The 15664-nt window shown below is 41.6% G+C and overlaps 1 protein-coding gene across 1 annotated transcript; it reads right to left on the bottom strand.

Annotated features, from left to right (window-relative positions):
• Positions 1 to 882: 882 nt before the first annotated feature.
• On the bottom strand, positions 883 to 9778 carry HSPB1 (heat shock protein family B (small) member 1). Its single transcript, XM_083349772.1, has 3 exons — positions 9338 to 9778; positions 3802 to 3865; positions 883 to 1189 (listed from the first exon to the last, which is right to left on the bottom strand). Exons 1-3 carry the CDS (start codon positions 9717 to 9719, stop codon positions 1000 to 1002), a joined length of 636 nt encoding a protein of 211 aa, XP_083205898.1. The 5' UTR covers positions 9720 to 9778; the 3' UTR covers positions 883 to 999.
• Positions 9779 to 15664: the final 5886 nt, after the last annotated feature.

Below are 15664 nucleotides of genomic sequence, written 5' to 3'. Positions count from 1 at the left end.
CAGAAGTTACATGGGCATAATATTTGCCATTCCCACTGCTGATTCCTATCCTGCCTTCTTTGCCCCTGTGTCTGATACTCCTCTGACTGATGCTGTTCTGATTATGTGCGTCCAAAATGTGATAAGCAAAATGACTGTTTAACTACTCCAGCTTTGTAGCTCTCCCTCTTTCATAGTCACCAGCAAGTGGAGAAAACTTTGCTAATGACAAGACTGGATCAAAAATGGGGTCAGTCTAGTGACTCTAGTTGCTTGCCCATCTCTTGGCTCCTCTTACACCCCATTTTGTTATCGCCAAATATCTTTAAAAAAACAAAACCAGACCAGAGTCCTAACGGGGGCTGTTTCACAAGCAGCATTTTCATTTAGGGCTTTTCTTTTTTCCCTTATGGGAAACTTCCAAATTTCTTCATGTTTTGTTCATGAGACAGTTGGATCATTTGGGGGAGGGGTCTTGGTCCAATTCTTTTAATATGATATTAGTTTGTTATGCTACTTCCTTGTTGCCCCCCCCCCCCATTTATTGTTATGCTATTTCAAACTCCAACAAGTAGTTTTCCTTACATTTACATATAGCGGTTGCAAAACGGTGGTGGTAAATGTTTGATTTTAACATTTTTGTTTTAACTAAGAGGTAACTGTAAGCCGCCCAGAGTTACCCTATGGTAAGATGAGCAGCCAATAAAATTTATAAATAAATAAAAATAAATAAATCTCAGTTTGAGGGGGGATTCTTCTAAACTAACTGGAGATGTTTGTGGGGAAAGACCAATCTTGTTAAGGAAAGATGCCTAACGATCTTTTCCTCTTTTCCTACATTCTGAAAAGGACAATAAATATTGGACTTACATGAATTTTTTTTTAAAAAATAGTAACATGATGTAGGGGTTGTAGAGTTTTATTCGGACGCTTGACTACAATGATGCCTTTAAAAATGGGATATATGGGAGATTTTAAATGCTCATTTTCTATACTAGACTTATGTATCTCAAAAGGTCTTTATTTCTTGGTGGCCTCTTCAGGCTTCTTGGCATCTGATGGGGGGATCTGGGCATGGGCTTCGAAAGTGACTGGGATTGTGATCTCTGCAGACTGAATGGCTGGTTTGGGCAAGGGCGCCTCTACTGTCAGCAGGCCATCTGGGGAAAGTGATGATCGGACCACGGATGCGTCAATGCCAGGAGGCAACCTGTGAAAGGAAGAGAACATCAGAATGGTCTGGAAGGCTTATGAGGTTAATCAAAATGACATCATAGGGCTGTTTTCTTCCTCTGAATTGGGCATCTGTTACTGAATGACCCTTTCCCACAATCAGCAGAACCAGTATAGAGAGATACCAGCAAATTATTATTTGGCAACTTCTGGAGGTCCATTGGTTTCCTATCCCCCTGGTAAATCTTGACTGTAAAAGAACCTCCAGATTGCTCTTCTTTTCAACAAGCAGTACTCAGGATAATTTGAAAGTGGCTTGTAATAATCCTGAGGAGTTCAAGATACCAAAGACTAGGATTAAAAATAATTGCTTGTCTTAAACTATAGGTAGCCCTTGACGTCACAACCATTCATTTAGCAACTATTCAAAGTTACAGCGGCCCTGATAAAAGTCACTTAAACCTGATCCTCATGCTTGGCAAAATTTGAGAGCTAGGTTGAAATGTCCCAGGGTCATGTGATTGCAATTTACAGTATGACTTTCTCAGCCAGCTTCTGACAGGCAAGCTCAATTTAACAAATGTATGATTCACTTAACAACTGGACTTAACAACTGCAGTAATTGAGTTAACAACTATGACAAAAAAAGATCTTAAAATCAGGTGCAACTCCCTTAACTGCCTTGCTTGGCAACAGAAATTTTGGTCCCAATTGTGGTCAAAGATGAGGATTACTTGTATAGCAGATTACGTGGCAGCGTAAATCCTTTCATCCCCGCTTCTCATATAAGGGAAGTAAGGAAGATGTTCTTCCCTTAAACTGAACAGGAAAATATAAAGAATCGACATGCTCTGGTCTCCTTTGATTAAACAAGGTCACCTATTGGAACGCTAGAAGTGTTTCTTCTCTCTAGTGATGTCTGTCTTCTGGAATTTGGTTTTCCCTGTGATTTGGATGGCCTCCATTCTATTTCTTTTTTTTTAGAAATGCTGTGAAGACCTGGCTGTTCACCCATACCTTTGGCAGGGAAGAGCAAAACCTCTCGCTTCATTGCACTTGCCATCTTTTACCTTTTTATCTTTTACCGATTTTCTTGTAAGATTTTGTTTGATTGTTGTTTCACTACTTCACTACTTCTCTCCTCCTCCTCCTTAACTACGCTGCAAACTATACTCTCATAGGGCACATGGGGGTCCAGAAACACCTCCCATTTGACGCTGAGAAAGGTAGGAAGAGGTACGGTATTAGATGCCTTCTAGAAATCTGACAGATTCCAGCAGTGCCCTAATCTCTGATCCCCAACCTTCTGACTTGGTGGCCCAGCCAGGCGGAGAGAGGGGATGGTTCTGTGTGAGTGGTAGATGTGTGCACAAGCGCGCACAGCTCCATTTGTACAGCCCAGTTTCGAACAGGCTGCAGGCACTAGTGGCTGCCATCCATAGGGGACCATCTTCTGTGGTCAGGGATAATGGGGTTTGGAGTCCTATGAGATCTGGAAGGCCACTGATAACCCACATTCTCTCTAAAGATTTCCACTTGATATAATGTCAGTATTTTACGGCATTTGAAGTATTAGATAGGATGATGTAACTATCTGGTATTATATTTCCTCCTGTTGAGAATCATGATAAAAGAAAGGAAAAAATAAAGCTGCCTATATAACAGACATGTCAAACACAAGGCCCGGGGGCCAGATCCGCCCTGTGAAGTGGTTTCATGTGGCCCGCGAAGCCATCCTGGAAACAGTGAGGGAACGGCCCCCACTGCCACGCCCACCCAGTAGGCCATACGCACTCTAGCCATACCCACCCAGTAGGCCACGCCCACCCTGGCCATACCCACCCGGCCCCTTGAGGGCAACCGCAATGCTGATGCGGCCCTCAATGAAATTGAGTTTGACATCCCTGCTATATAATGATCCCTTTATAAAATACTGCATGTGTGGTTGATGTATTAAGTGAGTACAGTTCTGTTCACTCTGCTATAGAAATACAAGGAGCAAAAGAAGCTTCAGAAAGGGATATGTAAAATGTTTAAGGGCCATTCTCTCATGGAGAGGAAGGAAACCAAGGTTGAAGGCTTGTATCTTTTTGCACAGCTGGGGAGGTAGGTTTTGAAGACAAAGGAGAGGGTGTAAAGCAGGGATATCCAACCTTGGCAACTTTAAGACTTGTGGAATTCTGGGAGTTGAAATCCACAGGTCTTAAAAGTTGCCAAGGTTGGACACCCCTGGTATAAAGCATAATTTTTCCTGGCTTTCTCCACACCCAGAAATCTTCCAGTTCAGCTGCAAGCAGATATTTATTCAGCAATTGCAGTTAGGGATAGCACTTAGACTTACTGTATATACCACTTTGGAGTGTTTTACAGCCCTCTCTAAGCGATTTACAGAGCCAGCATATTGTCTAGGTCCTCATTTTACCAACCTTGGAAGGATGGAAGGTTGAGTCAACCTTGAGCTGGTGAGAATCGAACTGCTGGCAGTTGGCAGAATTAGCTTGCAATACCACATTCTACCCGCAGCCTCACCATGGCTCCTGTATTCTCTGTATTCAGAGAATATAATGGGAGAGGCAAATTCTGTGTTTGCTATTGCTTCCATCTTTCTTGCATGCAGGGATCATCTGGAGAGTCATAACATCTACTTACGTGTATTTTCTTGTGAAACATCTGGAAATGAATCCATGTTCATCTTGTCTTTCTTCATGCTTGCCTGGAAAATAAAATACCTCTGTGACAGAACCATCCATGCTTTCCAATTTAAAAAATGGATAGATTTATGTAGTCCATTTTAGACTACAAAGACTATTCTGCATAGATCATGTAGTCGTAGACTATTCTGAATAAGGTATGAAAGACTGACTTCCCAACCCGTGGCCTGTGGTGGCCAGTCACTCCTAGCTGCTTCCAGGACATCCCTGCAAATAGCTATCGGAGGTAATAGCTTTCCCCTCCTTTTGTTTTTCCCAACAAAAAATAGTTTAGTTTTAGATAGCCATTATTCAGAGAACTACAATTAAGCAAAATTGTGCCTTAATTTTAGGTGTAGTAATTTTGTGTGTAATGGTGTTGGGTAAGACTCCTCCACTTAAAAAATGGTTTAAATAAATGAAAATTTAAATGCACAAATGTCTTTTTGGAAGAGTATGAGCAGAAGGTTCCTTGCTGAATTTGGAGAGAGTTCTTTGGAAGAGTCAGAAGCTGGTAATCTTTAACTGATTAGCAACCACAATTTGGATCAGAATTTCCATTGCTAACCAAGGCAGTTAAGGGAGTGATGCCCAATTTGACAACCTTTTTGCCACTTTTTAAACCAAATTCACTGTGGTTGTTAAGTGAATTATATGGTCATTAAGCAAATCTGGCTTTCTCCATTGTCAGAAGCTAGCTGGGAAGGTCACAAATGGTGATCACATAAGCAGAGGACATACATGCAACCATTGTAAATGCATGCCAGTTGCCAAGAGTCCAGATTTTGAGTACCTGACCAAAGAGATACTGCAACAGACGTAAGTATGGGGACCTGTTGTGAGTCAATTTTTCCAGTGCCATTGTAATTTTGAATGATTGCAAGTCAAGGACTACCTATACATTCATCTTGCCTTCAAAGAATGACTCAAGGTCGTGCTGATTGAACTGGTTTTTTTTTTCTCTTTCTGCATGACTGCTGCTGAATCATCAACAGCAGTTTTATCTACAGATCATAATAAGCTTGTTTTAAAGCCCAAAAGTATGTTAGAAGGTTGTTTTCAGATCACTTGGCTACTCTTGCTACCACATAATTTAAAAGGACAACCATACAGTTCTATTGGCAACAGATGAAGTGCTTTACCATGGTCTACTTCTGAGATATTTTTCAACTTCCAAGTATAGCATCTGGATTACTTGGTGGTCTCCCACCCTATTACCAAACAGGTCTATTCCCATTTATCTATTCAAGATCAGCCAAAGACAACTATGGGCTGCCTCTGGTTCATATAAGAATTGATGTACGGTGGCTTAAAAACAATAAATAATGCTTTGTAGTAACTATAGTGCAAGAATTGTAACTTAACATAGAGGTTGATTGGTTGGACAGGGATGTCAGTGGGAGGTGGAATTTAAAAAAAAAATCAAGGTAGCAGCCATGATCACATGATCAAAGTCTCACCTCTGTTTTCCATGTATCATGTCTGGTAGAGTTTTAAAAAGGGGGCAGGGCTTCCATTGCACAATTGTAGCCACCATCTTGATATTTTGACAACGTCCCCAGATCAAACATTCAACATGGCTGCTGTCATCACATGATTGAAGCCCTGCCCCTTTTGAACAAGGCACATTGCATTGGTTGCGTCAATCACATGATAATAGACTCTGCCTTGATTTTTTTTACACCCCCCCCCCCCGAAAACCTTGCTTGGTAAGCAATTATTTTTATAAGCATTGAGACAAAAATGTGTCTATGAATGCGATTAAACAAATACACTGCTTGGCTAAATTGCTCTTGTAATCTTTTGAAACTCTTAGTCGGCGCACTTTAGCAAAAAGGGAGAAATAACTTTTTTGCCTTAGAGAATGATTTAAATGTGCATGTTGAGTCCAAGAGACCTGTGTTATAGGGAAGTTGGATAGTATACTTCAAAAAAGTTTTATCTGGAACTTAATCAGGTCCCTTGATTTTAATCAAGCATGGAATAGGCCAGCTGCAATCCAGCTGGCAATGGAGATAGGGAAGTGAAGTTTCCCAACTAGGCAATTTCTTTGTTTGCTTCCTCTGCTCTCACCCTTTTGTTCTTTTTGTTCTTCTAGACAGAAGAGTGGCATTGCACAACTGCTTCTGATAGAACCACCTCTACAAAGCATCCTGCTATATGAACCATATTTGTCTTTTAAGATGCAAAACTATTTGTTGATCCTGCTGCAGTAGACTAAATCAAAATCAGAAGTCCCCACTTTTTATAACGGGACCGATAGACTTTAAACTTGCTAAGCTTGGTCCAGCTTGTTGTTTGTTTTGTTCCCTGGCTTAGTGCGTGTTGTGTCTACCAAACTCTTTGGCTGGTTTATGATTGGATGTATTGGGGACAGAAAAATGAGATAATTCAGTACTAAATTCATAGTGTTGTACAGACCACCAGAGAACTTGGTATTGGATAGCCAGCTGGGTGACCTTGGGCCAGTTTTTCATCCTCAGACCTCGGAGAAGAAAGCAAAGCACTTTTGAAAAACCTTGCCAAGAAAACTGCAGTTTCCTCTAGTCAAGGCTGACTCAAAAACACACAGACACACACAAACAGAAACTTTTCAACGCTCGTGGACCTGAAAGCCATTACACTCATTTAAATTGATTTGCACTGTATTTTGCTCAACTAAGATGATCTATGTAAAGCCCTGTTTTCCATAATTTCAGCAATGTTGTTATGGTCAGCCAAAGGCTGTAATCTCCACTGAAGTCCCATAGATAACAGCAATAACAGCAGCCCCATATTCATTCTCTCTCTCTCTCTCTCTCTCTCTCTCTCTCTCTCTCTCTCTCTCTCTCTCTCTCTCTCTCTCTCTCTCTCTCTCTCTCTCTCTCTTCTTCCACTTTCCTCTTGGAAAAACTAAGCTTTAAGGGGCAGATGTGCACTGCTGTTGGGCCATTCAGCATTTTCTGAGTGCAGGAAAAGACGATGTTGTCCACCATCACCTCCTAGTCCATTTCCAAAGTGTTTTCCACCTGAAATCCAAAACTCTAATTTTCTGACCCAAGAGGGGGGTCTCCAGTGCTTTGATTCATTCTACCAGCAGCCCAAACTCTGATTGGCTGCAGGGCCTGGCATTTCCCCCTCCCCTTGGTCACTGCCCTGCACAGCTGTTTCAACCTGGGCTTATGGGCTGCTCAGTTTACTGCTGGTTGACAGTTGTGGATTTTTAAGTAACCTTGCAGCTGACCCAGCAATGTCCTAGTAAGTCAATGAATTTAACTCAAACCAGCCTTAGAAGCAATGAGCACCATTCAACTTTGATGTCTCCCTTTTGATTTCTGCCCAGGCTGGGTGAAGCACGTTCCTTTTTTGTCTGGAAATCGAGTCATGGCAATTGGACATCTTTTCCAGGTGGTTCGAAATGTTTTTGCTGCTTATCCAAGTAGCTTCTTCAGCCTAAGCAAGTTGGTTAGGGAAACTCCACACTCATTGTGTCCTCCAGGGAGGTTTCATTTCTCACCTAATCTGGACAGACTCCTTAGGTGAGTAGATAGAGAGTCGTTGGGATGTAAATGTTCCAACTCCTCAATCCTTTACCTAGGTGGGTTGTTAAGTTTGGCCTCCCTCACATTCCCTGTCAAAAGTAGGATTTCTGCTACTTTGCTTTCTGTGAAGCTGCGTTCTCAGTTCTTCGTTGCTATCAAATTTCCATGGAACCAACAAGGAACACCTTGTTTGCTTTGATTTGGGAGCTATGGTGCTACAAATTTGGGTGGGGGGGGAGAGAAAGAGAGAGAGGGGGGGACCAATAGCAGTATCAAAGAGCTGGTGTTGGAAGTGGGTGTCAAAATATGTGTACAAAAAAATCTGAGAAAGCAAATGAAAAACGCAGGGATTGGTGAGACGAGAACAGTCCCTAAAAGGAAAAGATGGACACGGGTAGATTGGCCCACCTAGGAACCAGCCGGCAAGGATGGGAAGAGCCAGCAGCAAAGGAATGACTTAGCAGGTCTTCTAGTAAATGCAGGTAATCATGTGTGTCCCAGGATAATGTTGCAGGATCCGATCTGAGTTGGTCACTGGAATCCAAGGCTTATTTTTGCAAGCTTTCGGGCTTGTGCTAGAGCCCATTGTCAGTGAAGTCCGCTCTCTTCCTGATATTTGTGCTATGGTCTTCTAGTGGTTTTCTAGTGGCTGTAATCTGGGCTGAGCACAGCCTGCCCCCATTATCAAACTGGATTGGAAGGTCTGAAGTTGGCTGAAAGAATAGTCAGAAGCAACTGGGGAGAGAAGCCGCTTAGGAATCACTCTTACAAGTAGTCCTTGACTCACAACCATTCATTTAGCGACCGTTCAAAGTTACGATGGCACTGAAAAAAGTGAATTATGACCAGTCCTCACACTTAATGGCAGGTGTAACAAGCCGGATGCTTAGCAAATGGCTTGCACTTACAACAGTTGCAGCGTCCTACAGTCACATGATCACCCTTTGCGACCTTCCCAGCTGCTTCTCTCCAGCAGAGCAAACAGGGAAACTGGCAGGGAAGGTTGATTAAAATTTTTTAAACCAGTCCTCAAAGTTCATTTACAGCTCTCTTTTTTCCCCATTTGAAATGCATTATCTGAATGCACATTTTTTGCTTGACCAAACTTGGAGACTACTACTGTATTTCAAGTATTAAAGATTTTTTTAATATCTCATGCAATTTTAGTATCTGTATTATTTAAAAAATAACAAATCCTATTTCTAAAGGATGGGTCAATACAAAATGCTCCAATAAAGTTTATCTTTATAGGAAAGGGAGCTTTTATCTTTATAGGAAAAAAGCCAACAAATTTATCTTTATAGGAAAAAAGCTAACAAGGTGTGAAAACTTTAAAAGGATAGAATTTAAGAAGTAAATAGGGCAAAGGAGTAGAGCCTGCGTGGTATAAGGCAGTTGTATTCTTTCAGATTTCTTTCAATATAAATTCCATGAATAAAATAAATAAAAAATAAATATAGTTGTGAGGGGTCCTTGGTGCTCTCTGACCTGGGTTGTTTTCTTGCAGACATTTCATTAGCACCTATGATGTTACCTAGTTAGGGTAATGAAACGTCTGCAAGAAAACAACCAAACTCAGAGAGCACCAAGGACCCCTCATTTCAATCCTGAGATACAAATATTCTCCTTTACATATTGGTGTTTATAATTGAGATTTTAATAACTACATTATCAAAGGAGAAATATTTTTAAATGAATGGATTATGTGGTTAAAGACAGATGATTAATCAGCTCAACACCTTCTCATAGGCAATAATCCTACAAACAGTGGAACCTCCACATTGGGAGGCTGTTTATCTCAACTATCATTTATGAAGTGTAAACCTCTGAGCACTCCTCCTTACGCACCCCAAAGCACTGCATCAACCATTAATGACCTTAGAATTTGGCTCAAAATCACTGGTCTGCGGGAACAGCTGAAGAACTGATTTGGAGAAGGGAGATGTTTGAGAGACCTCAAGAGAAGCTACTCACCAGTGATTTCTACTACACCATCCTTTGTCTTCACCACCAACTCTTCCGGTGCAAAGTGGTTGACATCCAATGCCACTTTCCAGCCATCTGAAGTCTGCCGGATCTCAGAGATTCCACTGCTCAACTGGCGGTTGAAAGCCCGGTTGTAGGCAGGGTTGGCCCCTGGTGAGCTGACAACGGGAATAGTGGCCACCGGCTCTGGACTTGAGCTGATCAGAGGTCGTACATAACCTGGCCAGCTGGTGGTGGTCCCTGCAGGCCACTTGTACCAGTCCTCAGGAATCAGTGGCATCCCAAAAGACTGGTCCAACAGCCTGCTGCCTCTGTACCAGTCCCAGCTGGGGCTGCGTAGAAAAGTGAAGGGCACTTGACGTTCCGACATGTCCAGTTCCAGAGGCGTCCTAAAACTCTCTGCCCAGACCTGGAGCGTGAAGATCTACTCCCTCTAGCTGGCCCTTATCAACGCACAGCTAGCTATTTTTGGACAAGAATCCCAGTTCTCTATTAATGGAAATTACGCTTGGCTGGAGGAAGTTGATGAATATTACACAGGTCTCAATGACATTCCCCCTGTGCATTTGTCATCCTCTGCTTTCTCGGTTGGGGAGGGGAGCAAGGAGGGAGGGGGAAAAAAGAAGAACAATTCCCATTGCAGCACTTCAGGGCCCCAAATTCCAATCTTGCCTTTTTGACCTCAGTGGCCTGAAAATAAAGTAAGAATAACTAAAAGAATTTCTGGAGTACAGCAAAAATTACCACTTCCTTGCAAAACCCGAACTTTCAGGACAGAGTGGCCTGGGTTGTTTATTTTCACCCAGTATTTCTTGGCTCCGATTCTCCTTTTTAATATACTTTTCCTTTAAGTATATAAAACAAATCTCTGAGCAATGTGCATGTTAAAATGTGCATAAAACCAGTCAAATGAAATGTTTTTTCAATTTCAAAAACAGAAAATCAGTAGGGATTACTCTGGGGAAGGGAAAGGAAAGGAAAGGAAAGGAAAGGAAAGGAAAGGAAAGGAAAGGAAAGGAAAGAAGGAAGAATGACTGAAAGAAGGGAGAGAGGGAAAGGAAAGGAAAGGGAAGGAAGGAAGGAAAAAAAATCTTCACATTGCAGGTTGGAACAACCACCAGAAAGGCTCTGCTTTACTTTTCCTGACCAAATAGGCCTCCATCTAATACAGAAATCTATAGCGGAAGATCTTTAGCTCCAGGAAAAGTGACACGAGAGGAAAATTTCCCAAATATCCCATTCCCAGCAAGCTAAAAGCAGCAATTTTTATAAGTGTCTTAGTCAGTGCTTTTTTTGTAAAAGAAAAAGGTGCCGGAACTCACATATGTCATACAACCCGCCTTGCCTACCCTACAAGGTTCCATCCAAAAAAGGTGCCGGAACTCCGTTCTGAGCGTTCTATGAGGAAAAAAAGCCCTGGTCTTAGTAAAGATTCATACACTAATGCATACCCAATAGCAGTAGATGATGATGATGATGATTATAATATAATAATAATCATCTTCATCATCATCATCATCATCCAACCCCCTGCTCAAGCAGGAAACCCTATATCATTTCAGACAAATGGCTGTCCAGTCTCTTCTTACAGACTTCCAGTGTTGGAGAATTCACAGCTTCTGGAGGCAGGTTGTTCCACTGGTTAATTGTTCTAACTGTCAGGAAGTTTCTCCTTAGTTCTAGGTTGCTTCTCTCCTTGACTAGTTTCCACCCGTTGCTTCTTGTCCTGCCTTTGGGCGCTTTGGAGAATAGCTTGAGTCCCATTTCTTGTTGGCAACCACTAAGATATTGGAACACTGCTATCATGTCACCCCTTGTCCTTCATTAAACTAGACATACCCAATTCTAGCAACCGTTCCTTATATGTTTTAGCCTCCAGTCCCCTAATCATCTTTGTTGCTCCTCTCTGTACTCTTTCTAGAGTCTCAACATCTTTTTTACATTGTGGTGACCAAAACTGGATGCAGTATTCCAAGTGTAGCCTTACCAAGGGATTGTAAAGTGGTATTAACACTTCACGTGATCTTGATTCTATCCCTCTGTTAATGCAGCCTAGCACTGTGTTGGCTTTTTTGGCAGCTGCAGCACACTGCTTGGCTCATACTTAAGTGATTGTCCACTAGGACTCCGAGATCCCTTTCACAGTTACTACTATTGAGCACTATATCTGTGCATTTGGTTTTTCTTTCCCCATATTACTTAACATTCATTCTCTCAAGCAATGCTGGTTCTGAGAATAACCCAGCATAATTTGGGACAGAATTCAATTCTGAATTATTAACTACTAGTTGATGGTCAGTTGTCCTCATGAATTATGACCTCACTGAACATATTTTGGCACCTGGATTAGAGAAGTCTGAATGTCATCCTCTTTTGATCTAATTAAGATTTGGGACATAATCCAGCAATCTCTTCCACAAGCATCAAAGAAATGAATGGGAATCAGGGCCAGCCCTAACATTTGGCTGAAGAGAGCAGCTTCGCTGGCCAGAAGGTCTTATGTGACACGAAAGAGTAGCACACTTGAGCCATTTATTTATCATAGTGTTCTTTTTTTAATGCCAAAGTGGTCAGACGTGCTTGTGGGATCTTGTGTTTCATATATCCAAATTACTTGCTTGGTTCCAGGCCCTGAATTGTGAATACCGTAATTGTAAATGGGAAGGTGTCATCCATTGCTCTGCCATTGGGAGCCAGTCTCCTACTGCTTATTTCATTTGACCCATGACTTAAAAAAGCACCCCAACTGATAACCCCATAGCTCATTTCTTTCAGACTGTGCCGTCTCTGCTATTTTTCATTAGGTTCCAAGCACCTCATTTCAGACTATCCCTGAATAGCTATGATACATTCATGAAGCATTGCTAGATGATAGGTAGAGTCAGATCTAAGTGAAGAGCAAATGACTATTGAAGATGGGGCTGGCCCTACCATTAAGCAGTCCAAGGCAGCTCTCTCAAGTAGCAGATACTATGCTGGGATGTGAGATGTTTGACAATTGAGCTGGGGTGCCAAGTAGATGGCCCTGGATCTGCAGCTATTCCATGTCTGCTCATGTTTAGTCAACATCTCTCCTGATGAATTGTTGGAGTAGGGAGTCAAGAGTGGTGACTTGTCTTTCCCTGTGCAGTAAAAGGTCTTTGAGGCTCTGGAGGGAGATGAAGATCTTTCACACCTTCCTAGTGACCATGAGTCAAGTGGAAAGCAGCCACTTCAGAGGGAAGAGACCCACCTCATCTAGCCAAGATGGTCCCTAGAGGATCCAGTGGCCTTTCTGGCACATTCTACATTTTTGACTGTAAAGAATGACTTAGCCTGGTGGTTAATAATATAGCCCATTTCCTCCCAATCCCTAAAGGGAGGAACTTTCTAGAGTAGGTATGTCAAACTGCCGGCCCATGGGCCGGATGCGTCACGCCGAAACCGCGCCCACCCCATTGCCGGCAATGGGGAAAAAGTCACGATATGTCACGTGACATCACGTGATGTCGAGAGTTTGACATACCTGTTCTAGAGAAATAGACTAATTGAGGGGGTGGTGGTTTGTAATTGAAATAATTTGTATTTGACTGCAAGGAGGGAATAAAACACCTGGGGGTTGCCTTCAGGTCAGAAATATCATAGCTGGTTACCTTTGGTGAGACAGAGAAGGCAGATAAAAATGTTGGGACAACCCATTTCTATCCTCTACTTCCATACTGGAACAAAGTTATGCCATGCTTTTTTTTTTTTAAAAAAAGTGATTTGTTAGATTTGATTCTCCTTCATAGAGTATATTCCCACAACATCCATCCCTTCCTGCCTCATTGTTTTTCATCCACTAAAGCCAACAAATCAAAGATCAGGAAGGGGGAGGAAGCATTAAGTTGAACTTGGGGGACAGGGGCTGAAATAACTCTTTGCTGTTCTAGGTCATTAGATTTTTGCCCTAAATAAAAAAAATATATTAATTCAGTGTTGAGGCCCTGGAAGTCCACCATTCCCCTTACAAGGCCATAATTGCTTAATTCCCATTGACAGCAGTTGTCTTTCTGTACCCTGTTCTCCTACTCCACCTTCCCTACTCCAACAACATTGCCTTGTGTAATAGTATAATTGCAACTTAGACCCATCTAAATCCCTCATACTCCTTTCCCTTCATGCTTTTTTGGCAGGGCAGTGTAAAAGAGCTTTTAAAAAGCTCATGTTTAATTAAGGATTAGTTTCCTAGGATTTATATCCATCCAGTTGCAATGTATGGCTGTGAAAGTTGGACCATAAGAAAGGCCGAGTGCCAAAGAATTGAGGCCTTTGAACTATGGTGATGGAGAAGACTCCTGTGAGTCCCTTGGACTGCAAGGCGTTCAAACCGGTCAGTCCTAGAGGAGATCAACCCTGACTGCTCTTTAGAAGGCCAGATCCTGAAGCTAAAGCTCAAATACTTTGGCCACCTAATGAGAAGGAAGGACTCACTGGAGAAGAGCCTAATGCTAGGAAAGATTGAGGGCAAGAGAAGAAGGGGATGACAGAGAATGAGGTGGCTGGATGGAGTCACTGAAGCAGTAGGCGTGAGCCTAAATGGACTCCAGAAGATGGTAGAGGACAGGAAGGCCTGGAGGAACGTTGTCCGTGGGGTCACAATGGGTCGGACATGACTTTGCAACTAACAACAACAACAAAAAGCAACTTTATCTTTTTATCAAGCCATCTTGATGCATCTGTCTGTCTGTCTGTCTGTCTGTCTGTCTATCTATCTATCTATTTATCTATCTATCTATCTATCTATCTATCTATCTATCTATCTATCTATCTATCTATCATCTATCTATCTATCAGCTGCATTAACATAATTCCAAGATATATATGCAATATATACATATAGATAGATGATAGATAGATAGATAGATAGATAGATAGATAGATAGATAGATAGATAGATAGATAGATAGATAGAATACAGAAAAAAACTTCCTGATATTGTAAAGGGGGAAAATAAATTACAAAAATATTTTCTTTCTTTCTTTCTTTCTTTCTTTCTTTCTTTCTTTCTTTCTTTCTTTCTTTCTTTCTTTCTTTCTTTCTTTCTTTCTTTCTTTCTTTCTTTCTCTTTCTTTCCTCTCTCTCTCTCTCTTTTTCTCCCCTGCTTGGTGAATGCTTGTGAGATGAGCCCTCTTGCATTAGAGATTATCCTGCAGCTGGATTGAACTGTGAGTCACTAGTGGACAGGCAGCCAATTTTCCGTGCTTGTTTGCTGATGGTGTTAATATATTCTGGGGAGCAGCTGCTGAGGGGCATGCAAATGACATACTGATTTATAAATTCATTTTCCTTAAGCTGCTTTTTTGTTGTTGAAAAAGAGTGGGCATGCTTGATCCCTCCAGGTCTAATACAAAAGACAAATAGCCAGTTCCCAAGCAAATTTTTACCGATTATGATGGGTCCGATTGCCACAAAATGCAACAAAACAATTGATGGGTTTTTCTGTGACCAGTTGAGACTCCTAATTAATTAACTAGAGAGTCCATTTCCTTCTCTAGTTCTCTACTCTTTCAGTTTCTCTTTCATGCAACTATTAGTATTTTCCAACCCATGAAGAATGCATGCGCGTGCGTGCCTGCGCGCATGGGCGCACACACATGCACGCACGCACACAGAGGAAAGCAGATGACATAGAAGATTTACATTTTTCCCCCTCTAAAAATGAAGTATTTATAACCACCATAATTTAACAGAACCCAGTATGATAGCCAAAGAAGGATAGAATCATAGACTTGTAAGGATGCATTTTGAACAGTGACTCCAACCTCCTTGAAAGCATCTGTTTCACCTCCCCAATGAAGGAGAATCCACATGTCTACAATTGAATGCAGAATTGAACTGCTCTTTTGCTTTTCCCCCTGATATTGAACTGGGGTCTGCTTTCCATTCTTTTAAATCCATTACAGGTAGTCCTTATTTAGTGACTACCTCATTCAGTAACTATTTGCAGTTCCGACAAGTGATGAAAAAGTAACTTTGCCACTAATTCTTTCATTTACAATCTTCACAGGTCTGTAAAACAAAGGAAACCTGAAGTAAAATTGTAAGCACAGATGCGGTTTCACTTGGTGATTACGTACTTTGCTTAATGACCAAGTTGCCAGTTGCAATTGTGGTCACTAAATGAGTACCTGTATTCTCTCCCCTGCACATTAAAAAAGAGGTTTTTGGCTTTCTTATGTGTGCTTTCAAGTATTTAATGTGTTTGAAGAGTATTAATATATCTCATCTCAGTCTTTTCAAGACTAAATATTCCCATTTCCTCAGTTTCTCTTCGTTACCTTTATTTTCCACCCC

This window comes from Vipera ursinii, assembly GCF_947247035.1.
Source record: "Vipera ursinii genome assembly, chromosome: 1".
NCBI classification, from domain to species: domain Eukaryota; kingdom Metazoa; phylum Chordata; class Lepidosauria; order Squamata; family Viperidae; genus Vipera; species Vipera ursinii.
This window is presented reverse-complemented; position numbering and strand designations above follow the sequence as displayed.

What these genes read in the sequence shown, in the direction of transcription:
- HSPB1 (XM_083349772.1), bottom strand. Translation starts at nt 9,719, where the DNA reads ATGTCGGAACGTCAAGTGCCCTTCACTTTTCTACGCAGCCCCAGCTGG. An exon ending in TGGTGTAGTAGAAATCACTG is followed by an intron (nt 3,866 to 9,337) that starts GTGAGTAGCTTC and finishes TTTATTTTCCAG; the next exon opens with GCAAGCATGAAGAAAGACAA. An exon ending in TGTTTCACAAGAAAATACAC is followed by an intron (nt 1,190 to 3,801) that starts GTAAGTAGATGT and finishes TTCCTTTCACAG; the next exon opens with GTTGCCTCCTGGCATTGACG.